At 43.5% G+C, this 16,565-nt stretch overlaps 2 protein-coding genes across 3 annotated transcripts; both read left to right on the top strand.

The window, feature by feature from the left end:
• The first annotated feature begins 1,345 nt into the window (after window positions 1-1,345).
• dars2 (aspartyl-tRNA synthetase 2, mitochondrial) lies at window positions 1,346-10,799 on the top strand. Of its 2 annotated transcripts, XM_086129489.1 has the most exons (17): window positions 1,346-1,980; window positions 2,295-2,394; window positions 2,529-2,595; window positions 2,719-2,820; window positions 3,441-3,536; window positions 3,604-3,727; window positions 3,959-4,005; window positions 4,130-4,236; window positions 6,299-6,368; window positions 6,476-6,655; window positions 7,150-7,257; window positions 7,358-7,420; window positions 8,067-8,219; window positions 9,100-9,318; window positions 9,402-9,512; window positions 9,653-9,728; window positions 10,106-10,799. In XM_086129489.1, the coding sequence occupies exons 1-17, from the start codon at window positions 1,806-1,808 to the stop codon at window positions 10,315-10,317; spliced, it is 2,010 nt and encodes a 669-aa protein (XP_085985615.1). In that variant the 5' UTR covers window positions 1,346-1,805; the 3' UTR covers window positions 10,318-10,799. The 2 variants fall into 2 exon arrangements, with proteins under 2 accessions (XP_085985615.1, XP_085985616.1); XM_086129490.1 differs by lacking the exon at window positions 3,441-3,536.
• A 463-nt stretch (window positions 10,800-11,262) lies between these two features.
• Window positions 11,263-15,535, top strand: bpnt2 (3'(2'), 5'-bisphosphate nucleotidase 2). The gene is made up of 8 exons (XM_086129491.1): window positions 11,263-11,833; window positions 12,213-12,285; window positions 12,398-12,544; window positions 12,778-12,937; window positions 13,151-13,246; window positions 13,433-13,594; window positions 13,787-13,921; window positions 14,638-15,535. Exons 1-8 carry the CDS (start codon window positions 11,715-11,717, stop codon window positions 14,778-14,780), a joined length of 1,035 nt encoding a protein of 344 aa, XP_085985617.1. The 5' UTR covers window positions 11,263-11,714; the 3' UTR covers window positions 14,781-15,535.
• The last annotated feature ends 1,030 nt before the right edge of the window (window positions 15,536-16,565 follow it).

The raw sequence follows: 16,565 nt of genomic DNA, 5'->3' as shown, positions 1-16,565 counted from the left end.
ACGAATTTTGGTCACGATACGTCCCTGTGGTTTATGTTGCATCATTGTAATATAAAATGGTGGATTAAGTCGGGCTCACTGAAGGCCAATGTCACAAATGTGTCGCGCGCTGGGGGTGCGCGCCTGTTAGTGTGTCTGACTGAGTCCCCGTTGACTAAGTCTGGGGGAGGGTTGCTGTCACCCTCAAGTTTGCCATTTCACCATCCCACTTGGGTGTCGATGGTATATGCAAATTTTCGTATGGACCCTAAGGACAATTATGAGTGCACTCTCAAAATTCTGCTTTGCACCAAGTGACACAACGAGACATAAGGAAGTGACAAGAAATTATATTTGGTGGTTGGTGTCTTTTCGTTAGCCAGGCAGAGAGAGAGAGAGAGAGATAGAGATCCATCCAGGGAGTGAAACACCTGGCAGAAATGCAGCTCCCTTGACCATCTGATCTCCATGAGGCGACAGTTGTCTGATGATGTCATTGTTATGCAGGCGCTCTCTCCCTGAAATTCGATCCTTTTCATTCAGCACGTTTGTTTGTCAAGTGATATTCGAGCTGTTATTAAAACACACGGAAAAATAGGGCCAAGAATGACACAAGAAGCACAACAGAATCTATAAATCAACGCTGATATTTTGTAATTACACATATTATGTACCTTTCCAATTTCCTCCCATGTTATTTATTTCGTTCGGGTTCGAGGCATACAGTGGGTTCGGGTTCGATCCTAAGTGGTCATTAACCTTACGGTTACCTCTTGTGGATCATCAAGGAAGTGCACTTTCATGCCAGCCACAATAGATCACTTGCAGAGCTCCGGGTCCGCGCGGTGCATGATGGGTATGGGAATTTCGACCAACTTTGATTCAGCGTTAATCGAGAAAGCTATGATTTGAGCCATTTCAAACGCCGGAAATTTTATGTTTTTTCTATTCACGCAATAGTAAACGGTGTTGTTTGATACTCCGTACACTGAGCGCCCTCTGCTGGGCTACGACACTTAAGATTAATGAAGTTTTTCATGACACTTTTTATCGAGATGTGCAGAAAGGGGGTCGTGTGTGCAACACCGGCACAGGACCCAAGAAAGACATTTGTGGTCGATTTACAATTTTCGTCTTGATTTGAATCTTGATTTGTTTCAATTGAATCATGAACGATAAACAAACATCTGTGTATACAGAACTTTTAACTATTCCACCACGAACTTAATATGACACGGTACCGAAACAACAAAACATTACACTAACTCTATTGTCTGTTTCATACCATAACGGATCACCGTCAGCGTGATTGCATACTGTATTGTCATAGCCAATTGGAGGCGCTCTCGGTTCAATTTCCGAATAGACCCAAGAGAAGAAGAAATTGGACGAAACCATATGTTTTAGGACAATAACATTGTGTACAACTCCGCACAATGTTATGGTGTTTCCAAAGGATAACGCTACGTTTGACTGGAGGGCTGAAAAAAACGTGGCTACCTTTTTAAAGGACTATTGAATTTGAACGAGATCTTCGCTAAGGCAGTGAATGGACTATAACCGGTCTGGCATGAGACAGGGAGTAGTTGGACCGATCGGGCTTCTCTCCGTTCTGCGCCATCCTTGACCATGCGTAATTAAAACACAGAGGGTCTAATTTGATTGAATCAGAAATTGATAAAGATATGACCTCGAACAGTTTGTCCAACGGTTTTTTGTTTGTTTGACTCTGAAGGCAGATCATATTTTACAGGCCTTGATCCTCGAAACGAGGCATATCCCACGCAGAGAAATTATCTTCATGTAATACAATTCATGAATACATAATGGCCACAACATGCAGATATATGATGCAGAGGACACTCCGTGCACTTGGAGTTCATGGAATTTCTTATCGCCACGTAACCTCGACTTCAGGTCAAGGAAACCTTATCTGGAGACCACAAGTCAAACACCCGAGCTGCCTTGACAATTCCCACGCATCCAACTCTTCGATCACAGGTACATTACAAGCAGAATTATGCGTCGATAAGGTCTGATACAATCAGTCAGATTTACCTGTACTGCATCATCAGCAAATACACGTCTGTCACTCCTTATATAATTGTATTCTTTTTCTTTTTTCTTTCTTTTTTAAATGATGTGTCAAAAGAGACAACCGTAAAGGAGCATGAGAACTTTGATAAGACAACACCTTAAAACTTTTGAATTGTACGGCGCAACTATTAAAGAGTATTCAGTAACAGTTTATTGTAAATAAAATGTCATTAAAAAAAGAGTATTAACTCTGTCACTGTCACTTTTTTTGTCCTCAGGAAGCAGCTCTTTGTCTTTTAGGAGTCACACCTGTGGACAACTGAGATCTGAGCATATTGGAGAGAAGGTCACCTTGTGTGGATGGGTCCAATACCTGAGGTGCTTTCAAATATGAGAGAAAACACTGAAGCCAACACAATCACAGTAGTTCAATGAATAAAATGGTACTAGTACAAGAAAAATGTGACTGGGCATGGCAATGTTTCTTGTTTTATGGTATTTGTCCTAAGCAGACAAGACCTGTTTGTCATTCTACGAGACTTCAGCGGCTTGACCCAAGTACTTATACCTCAGCAGGATGTAAGTGTTCCACATGATTGTATTTGGTATTGTCTTGATTATATGGCGATGGCCGTTTGGTTCCTGCTGACTTACTCAAAATGTTTAAAATTAGGTGTAAATAAAGTCTCGTCTTGTCTGCAGGGTGCAAGCCATCTTAAACAGATACTGTGTAATCTCACAGCTGAGTCTGTCATCAAGGTTACTGGGACAGTTCTGGAGCGGCCAGCGGGACAGGAAAACAAGGTGTGTTAAATGTACTGCATTCCATAATCTGCATTTTCACTCATCAGTCATTACTCAAGGGGAAATTAAAACTGTCTTGTGTGTGTTTTTTAAATACACACCACACAACAGGCATGCATGCCCCCTTTTTCACACACACCAAAATCGATTATACTTGTATGTAGTATATACCTGTAAGAGTCAAGAGTCTATCTTTCTTAATCATTGGAGATGGCATGCCATCGCTGTTTTGGTGGGACACAATTGTGATGGAGTTCACCAGTTTGTTGTAAAACTTCAGCGTGTCCGGGGAGTCATTCCACGACATTCCTCTGCCATCGTCATGATAACGCAGCCCGCCACCCCCTGACGTATGTTTTTTTTTTGTGGAGGCTGGTTGGACGCTCAAGGGCCCCTCAACAGCGATCATGATGCAAATTGGTGTTTCTTTTGCAAGCACAGGGGACTTGATCCTTTTCCAAGTCTAAGCCTTTACAGATGCGCTATCGCCCGCTCCCAAAAATGTACAATAATGTTTCAGCGGCTATGTGACGGTTGTGTGTTGCTGAGAATTTTATTTGTGTTGCAGAATTGTCATTGTTTTTAGAGATGCTGTCATCATCACGTTGCCTTTATGATAGGGGATGCCAACCGGAGACATAGAAGTCCTTGCGGAGGACGTGGAAGTTTTCAATGTGTGCCGGAAGTTGCCGTTTGAGATTAAGGACTTTGTGAAAGTAAGCGGCCGCACATCGCTCCTCACGTTGTTCATGTCAATCATTTGCCATCTGTTCTGTTGCCCAGAAATCAGAATCGTTACGCATGCAGTTTCGCTACCTGGACCTGAGGTCTTCTCACTTGCAGAAGAATCTCCGACTGAGGTCTCAACTCGTGATGAGGATGAGAGAATATCTCTGTAACGTACACGGTATGGAAAATGGCCATATTCTTTGCATTCGACTGTCCATCCATTTTTTCCGCTGCTTCTTGAGGGGGGACAAGGAGCTGGACAAACACGCTTCTTGTCTCGCAGTCGGATGAGTGTAGCGCTGCACTATCAGTACTTGGCTCGCATTCTCATGTCCCATCCATCTCTCCGGTCTCTGAACCGCCTCTTAATTGACCTTCTGCTTTTGTTTGTTTCTCTTCCACTTTGTAGGTTTTGTTGACGTAGAAACCCCAACATTGTTTAGAAAAACACCAGGGGTAAGTACAGTGTGATTCCGTGAAATAGGCACAAACTACATATTCTCATTATTTCAGGTTAGCCAGACTTGTGATCTTCCTAACCCTGAGGCTCGTCTAACGCGTCTTTTCCCGCTGCTCTTAGGGAGCCAAAGAGTTTGTGGTTCCGTCCAGAGACCCGGGTCGTTTCTATTCCCTCCCTCAGAGTCCCCAGCAGTTCAAGCAGCTTCTCATGGTGGCTGGGATTGACAGGTGGGACAATGCAGTCGCTCCTTTCGATGCTTAGCGGTAGGAGGGATTATAGAATATGTAGTGCGACCTTTCACGCACATATGCAACCTGTCATTCAAAGCTGGTATCTTTCCATCAAAAATGAAAATTGCTAAAGTTATTCCAATCTATAAAAGTGGAGAAAGACATCTGTTTACAAATTATAGACCAATATCACTACTACCACAATTTTCAAAAATATTAGAAAAACTATTTTCTCGCAGACTTGATAGCTTTATACAAAAGCATGCGCTGTTAAGTGAGAATCAATATGGCTTCAGGGAAAAACGGACCACCTCAATGGCAGTTATGGAGTTTGTGGAAGCAATAGCCACTAATATAGACAACAAAGAATTTACTGTTGGGGTTTTCCTAGATCTAAAAAAAGCTTTTGACACAATAGATCACAGTATATTATTGAAAAAACTAGAAAGATATGGCATTAGAGGTGTAGCTTCTAAATGGATAAAAAGTTATTTAGAAAACAGATATCAGTACGTGCAGCTCAACAATAAAAAAACGAATCAACTGAAAATCACTCATGGAGTTCCTCAGGGGTCAGTGCTTGGTCCAAAACTATTCATCTTATATATAAATGATATCTGCAAGGTCTCAAAACAATTTAAATGTGTCCTATTTGCTGATGATACAACTTTCTACTGTTCTGGAATAAATCTGAAACAGCTCCTGACAACCGCAGAAAACGAATTAAACAAATTAAAAAACTGGTTCGACAGAAATAAATTGTCACTTAACCTGAAAAAAATCGAAGTTAATTGTTTTTGGCACAAGACCAATCAAACACCAAGCTAAAATTATGGTAAACTCAATTGAGATAGAAAGAGCGTATGAAACCAAATTTCTCGGATTAGTAATAGACTCAAAACTATGTTGGAAGCCACATATCGATAACGTAAAAAGAAAAATAGCCAAAACCGTAGGGATCCTCTACAAAACCAAGGAAGTGCTAAATAAGAGATCTTTGTACACATTATACACTTCATTATTATTACCATATATGACCTACTGTGTGGAAATATGGGGAAATGCCTGCAAAACAAACACACTCCCTATTCTAAAACTACAAAAAAAAGCAATTCGAATTATTAATAGATCAAAATATACGGAACCCACAAATCCACTATTTATCAAATTAAATACGATGAAATTTTATGACCTGGTTGACTTTAAAATCGCCCAATTAATGTACAAAGCACACAATAACCCGCTCTGCCAAAACATTCAGAAGTTTTTCGAAATTCGAGAAAGCAGCTATGATTTAAGAGGTACCAACTTATTCAAAAAACTCAAAACAAGAACAAACATCAAGCAAAGAAGTGTATCTATCAAAGGTATTAATCTGTGGAATAATTTCGAAACGGACCTGAAAATGAGTAAATCGCTCAAAAACAAATTCAAAAAAATAGTACAAACAACCTACATCAATCAGAGTTAAAATGATAAATTCTAAACATTAAATATAATGATAAATCAGAACTAAGTTGATAAATAGAGAAAGGTATTGAAATATCCATTATGAATACAAGAGAAAATTGACACAAGAGTGTCAGGGTGTGGAAGTATATAATCCCGATACAAACCAAAAGTTGTAAAAATATCACGGTTAAGGGTAAAGTATGAGCCTTAATGGAGACTTCTTTCTTCTTACTTTTTTTCTTTTCTGATTGATATAAAAATGATTTATTAGATATAAACACATAACTGGGTAGGACTAGATAAGTTTTTTACTTCTTCCTACTCCCTTGAACATAATAACTGTGTTGAATGAAGATTGATTTCTTTCTTTTTACTATTTTATCTACCTTATTTTCTGTCAAATGATTACTGTATATGTTTTGTGTTCAATAAACAACAACAACAACAAGGGATGGTTTTTCCATGACCCACTTTCCCGGCATTGGATTAAATAATGAGTTTAAAAAAAAGCCACTTAAATTTAGAGGAAAAAAATCAATCGATCAATATTTGGTGTAATAGATGCTCATGTACACGTCAAGTAAAATGTGCACGGTGACTGTCACAGGTACTTCCAGATTGCTCGGTGCTATCGAGATGAAGGCTCCAAACCGGATCGGCAGCCCGAGTTCACCCAGGTAACGATGTCTCGCCTTCTCGACACATCTCCACAAGAGTTATTTTCATTGCTGGAAATGTATTGATTTATTTCCCCTCCGCCTCATTGCGAATGTGGCCTCTACAGGTCGACATCGAAATGTCTTTTGCGGACCAGGCGGGCATCACGTCCCTGGTGGAGGGTTTGTTGGAATACTCGTGGCCTGCGGAGAAAGGCCCGCTCCCGCTTCCTTTCCCATGCGTGACGTATGAAGAGGCCATGAGGCACTATGGGGTGGACAAACCTGATACCAGATTTGGCATGAAGGTGCGCTACTTTTGTCTCCTGGATGACATCCGTGAACACAAATCATGAATCTTCAAGCGGACTTTGTCGTGGCCGTCAGACAAAATTTCTTGTTCATCTGCGACTTTGTAAGCTTGTATTTCGGAAGTCACTTTTTATTTTTTAGTTTACTGTGGTGCTTGAAATGAACATTTTCTCCCTTTCTTGCGTGATTCTCAATCGACATTTGCAAGATCATTTCCATCAAAATTGGAACCCAAATGCCATTTGTCTACCCAGTTACGGAAATCCACTATTGAACAGTCACCGTAGGTTATTCACAGCGCTCCTCATACCGTAAAGAACTTTTTTTTGGGTTTGTTTTTAACTTATCAATCAATAACCCCTGTTCTGAGTCCCCACTTTGCCGAGCATGTCCACAAGAAGCTGGTTTTGTCAAATGAGATTCCGCAACTTTTTGCCGCCATGTTTCTCCCGCACGGTTAACGTTGACTCTGCCGTTCCTTCGCATTCAGCTGACGGACCTCCGAGATGTTTTCCTGTCCACCGATATCGGTTTCTTCAAATCGGCTGTCAGCGAAGCGGGAAGCTCCGTCTTGGCCATCTGTGTGCCCAAGGGAGCAGTAAGAGCAAACTTTTTTATTTATTTATTTTATTTATTTTTTTTTAGAAAAGCATCACTTCCTTTTCTTGTCATCTTGACAATTTACGACTTATTTTCAGCAACTATTTACGGGGAAAGATTTAGAAGAACTGAAACAATCATCCAAGACTCATTTTAACCAGGTAAGAGGATGATTGGCGGTTGCCGGTGATTAGTATTTTTAGGATTACCATTAGTAGTCGTATTATTTTTGTGTGTGTCTGTGTTCAAATGAGTACAGTTAAATAAAGTATTTAAAATGTTAGATATTCAAGGTACCGGTAGTTCTTTTAACTCTTTGGTGCCTACATACTGCTAAATCAATCAATCAAGTGAGACTCCAAAGAGGTTCTCTTTTGTTCTTAGAAGATAAGTTGATTCCGTTTATCAATGTCTTGAATATGAATACATTTCAGTTTACCACGGTCTGTTTGTATTTTCAGGAGGGTTCTGAAAGGAAATAATACTTGACAAATTAAATGGAGGGTGGGCAAGGGCGGGATGTCACCGCCACTGAAATAATAGTATGGGTTTAAAAAATTAAAATAAAATAAAATAAATAAAGTGAGTCAAGCTGAAAAACGTGGTCCGGTCGACTTGCGGCCGGACTAGTTGACAGTCTATCATCACAGGGCAGAAAGACCAAATAGCCGTTCACTTACACATTGCCACCAACGGCCAATCTAGAACATGCAAACGCCACACAAGGCCCAAGCCAAGAGTGAGCGAGCGAGTGTAAGCATGAGCCCAAATCTAGTCACCCGACGTGAACTTTTGTCTTGTCCCAAGGAGGTGAGTTTGGTGCTGGTCAGAGCAGATGGAACCCTGAAGTCTCCTCTGAAGAAACTCTTGTCAGGCCCCGCCACTGATGCTGTACTGCGGAAGACGGCTGCCGAACCGGGAGACCTGCTGCTGATCGCCGCCGGTCCCGTTGAAGTTCTGGTATGAAACGGACCCCTCATGAAACCATGCATGAGTAACCCTGGAAGGGCACGCCGTCTCTTGAATTTCAATGGAAAGAAGACAGAAGCGATGGGGTTTGGTCCCAGTGGCCCTCGTCCATCTCTTCCTGCTGACTCGGGCCCCACGGCTCCTTCTCATAAGCCAACAGTCTGGAACTTGGGTCTTCAACTGGACAGTGATTTTGAACTCGGACCGGCAAATCGGTGCCATTGTTAAGTCCAGCTTGTTTCATTTACTGCAGCTGGCTTAAGTCAAGGCTCTCCTTTCTCTGGTGAGCACTTTGAAACAGTCATTCGTGGAGTCAGCTAATCCTTCACGAAGCATCTCCAGTTGGTCCAAAACGCCGCCGCTCGCCTCTTGGCTGGTACTCGTAAGAGGAAGCACTTCACCGGCTCCCTCTCCATTTTAGAGTTCTTTTTCAGCCTTATTATTTCTTTTCAACTCTTGAAATGGCCTCGGCACACCTTCCCTCTCTGAGCTCCCTGCCCGGTGCCTCGGGTCTGCGGACCAGACACTAGAGGGGGTAGCGAGGATTGAATAGCAGGCTCTGAGGGGATGGAGCCTGCCTTTGCCGTTGCCGGTCCCGCCGATCATTGGACGAGCCCCCTCGCTGCCCATCTTTGTCTTAAATCTCCATTTTTAGTCGTTGCCTTCTGACTTGGCATGAGACTTGATTTTTAGTTGGATAGTTTTTGTGCTTTCTAGTGTCTTCGATATTCATTTAGCGTTTTATTGTTTGTTGTCTGAATTATTTTTGCTCCATGCGCAGTGGCGGTTGTTTTCAAGCGCTCTAGAAAAATACACTTGTGAAAAAGTATGGTGTCTTTTATTAACCATCACGTATCTGCTTTATTCTCAGCGCCCAATGCTCGGGAGTCTTCGTTTACAGTGCGCAGAGCTCCTGGAGTCTCATGGCTTGACAATCCGCGACTCTTCGGCCTTTCATTTCCTGTGGGTTGTGGATTTCCCCCTCTTCTTGCCCAAAAAGGACGAGCCGGAGCGGCTGGAGTCTGCCCATCATCCATTTACCGCTCCGGCGCCAGAGGACACACCGTTACTCTACACGCAGCCGGAAAAAGTATGTTGCTCTCGTATTGGAACGACTGAATAATGAACTCGGTAATGTAGTTGCGTATGGATTTTTCTTCTTTGTCATACGAGGTTCGTGGCCAGCACTATGACCTCGTGTTGAATGGTTGTGAGATTGGAGGAGGTTCGGTTCGAATCCACAAGGCTTCGGAGCAACTTCACGTTTTAAAGAATATCCTCAAGGTGAAAAACTTGACACGGACGCGTCCGCTCGATATGGCAAACTTGCTCTTGTGGCACGCTTCCAACAATTTGTTTGGCTTCCTCCCCAAAATCCCCTTTGCGAGGAGAAAAACTCACAGTTGTGGCATTTTTCTCCTCAGGAGGATCCCACTGTTCTTTCTCACCTGTTGGGGGCTCTGGACTCTGGCGCGCCACCACATGCTGGTATTGCGCTTGGTAAGATTCCACGCAGGACTCAAGTTTAGGAAGTTAAAACAAACTGCACAGGTAGTTCTGTTCAGCTGTTTCCCCCCCGACCCTTTTTTTGAGGGCCGTGACTCATTTGATGGAACAAGTTCTTTGCTTGGTGGATGAAATTGGAGAAGGAATGTGATGTTTTTCATTTTTTAACAGTAAAATATTTTGAAATATTCTAAATGATGGAAATTAGAAGTAATGCATCAATGAACAGAAGGATTTTGAAAAGCAATTCAGAGCAATGAGTGAATTCAAGAAAACAAAAGATCTTCTGTCAGCGCAGGGGAACTACAACAAAATCAAAATCTTGCAACTAAAAATACAATACGTGCATTTATTATTTTTATTTTTTGAAGGTTTGGACCGGCTGGTTTCCATCATGGTGGGGGCTTCCAGCATACGTGATGTCATCGCCTTCCCAAAGTCATTTCGCGGTCATGACCTGATGAGTCGCGCCCCAGACTTTGTGTCAGACGAGGAGCTGAAGTCCTACCACATTTCAGTCAAGTGGCCAGCAGAGACAGGAGGACAACCTGATAGGAAGTGTAGGGATTTAGAACAAAGATAATAGGGAAGGAAAAGCCTTCCGCATTCTTTTTCATTGATACCCATTGAAATGCATGCTGGGAGGGGAGTTTATTTTTTAATACATAATAATCATGAAAATGCAATCATGAATACGTAATATACTATGATAAGTGATTATAGATTTGATTATAGAATTTTCCCAGTCTCTGGGGAAAGTAAAAAAAAAAACTGATGTGATGGACATGATTTCAACATGACGGAGTTAGACTATCAAACATACGGTTTATGCGTGTTGCTTCTAATGAACAGCATTGCTTCTTGCACCATCATTAAAAACCCCTTTTTATGGCTCTGTAATGGTCAACTGCAACAATATTATTTGTAAATGTAACCCCCCCTCCCAGCCCCCATGTTGATGTCAAATGTTCAATGGTCTTTTCTTTTTTTTTTAAATACAAACCCAAATCCAGTGAAGTTGGAATGTTGTGTCGATGATTAAAAGAGATTACAATGATTTCCTAATCATGTTTAACCTATATTTAATTGAATACACGACAGAGGTGAGATATTTCATGTTAAAACACATGAACTTTGTTTTTGGCAAATGATCATGAACTTAGAATTCTGTGGCTGCAGCGAGTTCCAAAAAAAAGTGAGACAGGATCATGTTTACCACTGTTACGTAACCTTTCGACAATTTACAATAAACGTTTGGGAAGCGAGTGCACGAATTGTTGAAACGTTGTCGGGGAAATTCTTTCCCATTCTTGCCTGATGTACAGCTTCAGCTATTCGGCGAGGTAGGGTCTACTAAATAGTGCAAGAATATATCGTGAATATGCTCAGGGGACAAAGGTGGACATTCGGACACGGGGTATTTGTTGATTCCATGCACCTTTTTTAGTGTGAGAGAGAGTGAATCTTAATCGTTTATGCCTGTCGTTCATGTGTGTCCCACAGTGATGACGTCAGTAGCAACCCGGACGAGATGTCGCGTCATCTGACCCTGGTGGTCGTTGAAAAGGAAGATGAGTGAACAGAGGCAGGATTGTTCAGGTCTACGTTCGACACGACAGAAACCGCGGTTAGATTCTACGGGTTTCAGAGCAAGAAATTGGTCCAATGAAAGGGAAGACACGATCGGAAGTTAGAATAATTTGATCCGTAAAGTCTTGTTTAGCGCTAAACGATCGAACTTTTAACTGGAATAAGAGCTTGTTTTTTAGGGGGTGGGGGACAGTACTGCATTGACAGTTTATTTGGTATGTTCTGGTATTCATCTAGCGGCTTCGCATGCCTATCCCCCCAAATTAGTCCGTGTGTGACGAAGCTTCGGTTGGCAGTTTAAAGGCTCTCCATCGGCCGCAATAGCCACGTCACGTAGCGTGTGAACGATTGCTCGCTTTTCTCCCATCACTAAGATACATATTGGCCGTTATGGCTCCGATGGGTATTCGTCTGTCTCCTTTCGGCGTGGCCGTTTTTTGCCTTCTTGCGCTCGGCATTTTATACCACCTGTACGCCGGGGTCATCTCCAGCAGACTGGCTGCTTTCAGGTGAGTCTCCCGTCCACTGTTTTAATACGCGTAATACAAGTCGCTGTGCCCCGATGACCTCAGTCGATCTCATTTTACCCGAGGATTACGAGGTCGGGATGGGGTGATTAGACTCCCTAGTTATGCCATGAACAAGTGTACTGTTTTGTTGTTTTAAGCGAGGTGCTGGGAGCGTCATACAGCTAGGCGTATGTTCGACCTCGATATCGAATTCTCCTTTGCCAAAAACAAATACTGTGTATCCCGATGGGTGTGTCTTTAACAGGATGTCAGTTCGGTGCTCTCCCAGCTGCGCATAACATTTTATGACACAAATTATGACCCTCAGATAAAAATGACTTGATCTGGCCCAATTTACGATCACCATTTTTCTTTGCAGCCAGAGGAGGAACATAGATCTGAGAGAACTTCTGGCTGTATCGGTGGAGGCTGCAGTTCTTGGCGGCAAGGAGGTTAAAAAACAACCCCCCCCCCCCCAACCCCTCACTTCTTAAAAAAGTACCCCTACTGTGTTGGTTATGGTAGTGACAAGCACGATGGATCATTTTGTGTTTTATTGAATAGGTGAAGAAGGTGCGTGATGAAAACAATCTGAAGGAGAAATCAAAGGGAAAGACAAAGGAGGGGGCCGATGAGCTTCTGACCATGGGAGACTTGCTTTCCCATCGCAAAATGTACAATCTTGTCAAGAACACCTTCCCAGAGATCAAGGTATGCTTTTGTGTTTGTTTGCTTGTTTTTTACAGTTTAAACTCCCGGTACGCTCAAGACCCGACTATTGATAGCACAATTAAACATTCGTGAGTCAGTTGTCGTGGTTTCATCCATTTTATGAACATAGATTGTTGGTCAACTAAAAACACTGGTGCCATATGAATTTTCCTCCTTTTCCACACCAATCGGTAAACTTTGTGTGTGTTTTGTTGTTTCCCTTCTCACCCCAGGTGAACAGTGAGGAACATGACAGCACTGTGGATAACACTGCATTGTGGAGTCGGGACATTCCAGCAGACATACTGGAGAAGATCGAAGGACACAAAGAAGTCCCCGCCGAGAGCGTTACTGTGTGGATCGATCCTTTGGATGCCACGCAGGAATATACAGGTTCGGTCTCCTCGTGGTTTGGAGCCATGATTCTTAAACTTGGGTCCCTGGACCCCGCGAGCTTTAAGTCTTATATATTACACATTGACTTATATTGTTTGGGGACGTATCGCGATTTAGTACTAATTGTTGGGGTTGATATCCTAGAATCACTTGAAATCTACTCTCCACCACCCTTCTTTTGAAAATTACTATTTTTTTCTTGCTTCCCAGAGTCCTTGGTCAAGTACGTGACGACAATGGTCTGCGTCGCTGTTAACGGTAAACCAGTCATCGGTGTTATACACCAGCCATTCACCGGTTTCACCGGTAAGTGTGTTGTCCAAACTCGTCAGGCTCTCCCAGTTGATTTTGGCAAGAGCTGGGTAGTGTAGCCCAAATCCGTACTCAAGTAAGAGTACCGTTTCTTTAGAATAACATGACCAAAGTAAAAGTAGAGAGTAGTCCTACAAATAACGACCTGAACTTGACCCTACTTTCTCATCTCTCCGGCAGCCTGGGCGCTTGTGAATCAGGGATCCAATATGACTCCTCGCTCGTCTTATAGCGTTAGCCCTCCGAAAGTAATTGTGTCCCGCTCTCACTCGGGGAAGGTTAAAAGCTTCGTTCACGACGCTTTTGGAAACGGCACCACAATTATCGAAGCGGGAGGAGCAGGTAAGATGCTTTTTTACGTTGTTGTTGGCATCAATCATGAAATATTTTAACGAAGGGACCGACCCAAAACGGAATCCTTTTGTTTTTCTGGTATTTCCATGCCAGGCAGGCCATGTCGAAAATTCCATTCAACGTACGGCGCATCTGTAAAGTCTTCCGAGCTTCACCGTGGTGGTCTTGTCTCTCTTTCAGGGTATAAGGTCCTGTCGCTCTTGCAGATGCCTTCGGCGGATAAAGAGCCCGTAGACCAAGCCGACGTTTACGTCCACGTCACCATGATTAAGAAATGGGACATCTGCGCTGGTGCGGCCCTACTCTCTGCACACGGTAATCTCTTCAACTCTCCGTCTCCCCCGTTTCAAATTGCCCGTCGCATACAGGGGAAAAACCCGACGCGCCCAGTTGATGAAGATTTTTGACCTTTCTGCATGAAATGTTGTGATGAGGCAATGCAATCCAACTATTCGCAGCTGCCGGCCGAGCTCCAAATGTTCAACTAACGGTCACATTTACGCCTCATTTTTCCTGCGCAGACATTTAGTCGAGCAAATTTTGAACATGCATGTTATTCACTGTCTTACAGACAGAAAAACACGTTCATGTGAAGATTTCAAATAATAAAATACAGTACAGCCTCCAGTGATGGATAACCGTTCGCAGAGTGTTACGGTTGGTTGTGTGTCAGCTTGCAAAAAGCCAACAAAAAAAGCAAAACAAAAAACAAACAAAAAAAACAACGTTGCTCATCAGTCCATGACATCATACACAAAAACAATTGATCCTCTGGCTTAAACGTCTCCAAAAATGGCAAAGGAAAAAAGGGCCCCTACAGTTCATGTTGTTGCGATGGCTCGATGCTCAAACTCCCAATCGATAGAATCCATTTTTGACTCAACTGGTCAAATTCAGAGTGGCTCGCCGACATTTCCACGCCCATCTGAGCTCCCCGCGGCGTTGGATTGGGTTGCGTTGCGGCTTTCTAATGTGTGTTCCAGTAGGCACGGCGGCACACTAACCGAGTTGCATGAAACTTTGGCTGCTAGGGGGGCACATGACAACTCTGAAGGGGGAGGAGATCGACTACAGTGGGACTCCTCTCAACAAAGGAGGCCTGGTGGCCACTGTCGGCGTTGACCATCAGGCCATCTTGCAGAGGCTGCCAAAGTGGGACCCCGAGAAGCAGTGAAAGCCACGGCGGTCACCGCCGCTCACCTGGCAGCAGTCGTCTACGGAGGATTCGCTCGACAAACATGACAAAGACCTCGTGGGGCGACGAGCCACAATTGGACAACAGGACAGCAGAGCCAACATGGCCGCCACAGGGAGCCAGACTCCTACGTCAATACAGTGTACACTTGCAGCTCGATGAAATGGTCCGGCGTACCGTTTACATGCCGACGTTCGGAAAGCTCCGCTCGGTCCGGTCAGTCTCGGAAGAGCGGCGGCGCCGCATCATTTGTCCTCCGTGGATTTGCATGATCGTGAATGTTGCTCTTCCCCGCTGACTCCTCCCCCTTTGACAAGTGGACACACCGGGACAATATCTTCAAGGCTTTATCGTATTGCAGAAAGAACGATGGCAAGTCATGCCTTGCGCGGTGATTGTTTGCTTTTCCCCGTTGTTTTTAATCCACCCCCTTCGTGTCATCAAAACCGTTGCTTCCACCGGTGTGATCTTTTTCCTTGAATCCTTTCACCCCGAGCCCCCACACTGTTGGGATCCAATCAACACTGGATATGACCGCCGCTGTTAGGGTTTGATTTTAAAATGAAAAATGTACACGTTTTGTCATAATGGGCCGGTGAGTTTAAGGCACACCGCACGGGTAGTGGACTTCTTTGCTCACAGCTGGTGGTCTCGACTTGAGCAGAGATCCAGCCCTTGAAGAATGACAAATTGGACAGCATTTTGGCATGAATATTAAAACCTCTGCTTTAAGAGTAGGTGTCCGCCTAAAAGTACTTTATGGCCCCAGTTTGTTTTCTATTCATATGAAAAGAATGTGCTGTCTTGTGTTGTTGTTGTTTTTTTTTTTTTACTTTACATGAAAAGTTATTCACTCAGTTAAGCACAATACAAGTAGTTTGTTTTGCGTTGTTTTGAAAAATTGCGAACACCTGCCAAAGCAAAATACCTCTGCGACAATTGCGTTGGCCTCTTTCCACCAACACAATGTGCTCTGATCACAATTTACAATGTATAGTTGATCGCGGTCGAACGGTAGTCGGCGGACTGCTCCAAGTCGATCACGAGGGGTGGAGGGAGAAATTGGGTGGGGGGGATTTGTGCGTCTGTTTGTGTGTCTTATTAATAATGTATATATTTGTGTTAGTGTGCAATTCACCCAAAGCATCCCACCAGTTTCATTTAAAAAAGTATTTAAAACAAAAATCTAATCAAAAAGCAGGTGACGTTTAACCTACGGTGGGCCCGTGATCTGCATCACCGGAAGTTGTTAGCGGTCAGCCGTCTGCAATTGGAGTTTGCGATCAGACCTGCTGCGCTCTCTTTGATTATTATTCTTATTCAGAGTTTGTTACGTGTACAATTGACCGACGGCACTTGGGAAGAAAGAGAATCTGGAGTGCCGGGAGCAGCGTTTTCAAACGGTCCACGTGATCCACGATCGTGAACACGCTGCGAAAGTGCGTCCGGTGCCTCCGCCTCAGGTCTCCCACTAAGGTAGGCAGCGATTTCCTTTTCCCCATCTCACAAACGCTTGTATCAACTTAATATTTTCGGTTTCGTTCATGTTCGGGGGCCTTAGGGCTGTTGCTCATCATGGCCCACGTGTGTGTGAGTGTACGTGAGGTCACGGGTCGATCGCGGGAGGTTAGTTGCTTGAAAAGTAGGACTTCGGTCAAAAAAAGTTTGGTCACCGCCGCCCCGATTAACATCCTTTTTAAATGGGAGTGGGTCAAAATATTTACATTGGATTGTAAATTTGAGGCAGATGCTTGCCTGTTTGCC

Source organism: Hippocampus guttulatus, chromosome 14 (assembly GCF_054856545.1).
Source record: "Hippocampus guttulatus isolate MCC_2025c chromosome 14, RoL_Hgut_1.0, whole genome shotgun sequence".
NCBI classification, from domain to species: Eukaryota; Metazoa; Chordata; class Actinopteri; order Syngnathiformes; family Syngnathidae; genus Hippocampus; species Hippocampus guttulatus.
Note: the sequence above shows the minus strand (reverse complement) of the source record. Positions and strands in the feature narration are given on the sequence as shown.

Excerpts from the sequence above, each read along its gene's own strand:
- bpnt2 (XM_086129491.1), top strand. The coding sequence starts at position 11,715 with ATGGCTCCGATGGGTATTCGTCTGTCTCCTTTCGGCGTGGCCGTTTTT. Across the intron at positions 12,286-12,397 it reads CAGTTCTTGGCGGCAAGGAG|GTGAAGAAGGTGCGTGATGA; the intron begins GTTAAAAAACAA and ends TTTATTGAATAG. Across the intron at positions 12,545-12,777 it reads ACACCTTCCCAGAGATCAAG|GTGAACAGTGAGGAACATGA; the intron begins GTATGCTTTTGT and ends TTCTCACCCCAG.
- dars2 (XM_086129489.1), top strand. The coding sequence starts at position 1,806 with ATGGCCACAACATGCAGATATATGATGCAGAGGACACTCCGTGCACTT. Across the intron at positions 6,369-6,475 it reads GGCAGCCCGAGTTCACCCAG|GTCGACATCGAAATGTCTTT; the intron begins GTAACGATGTCT and ends TGGCCTCTACAG. Across the intron at positions 8,220-9,099 it reads CCGGTCCCGTTGAAGTTCTG|CGCCCAATGCTCGGGAGTCT; the intron begins GTATGAAACGGA and ends CTTTATTCTCAG.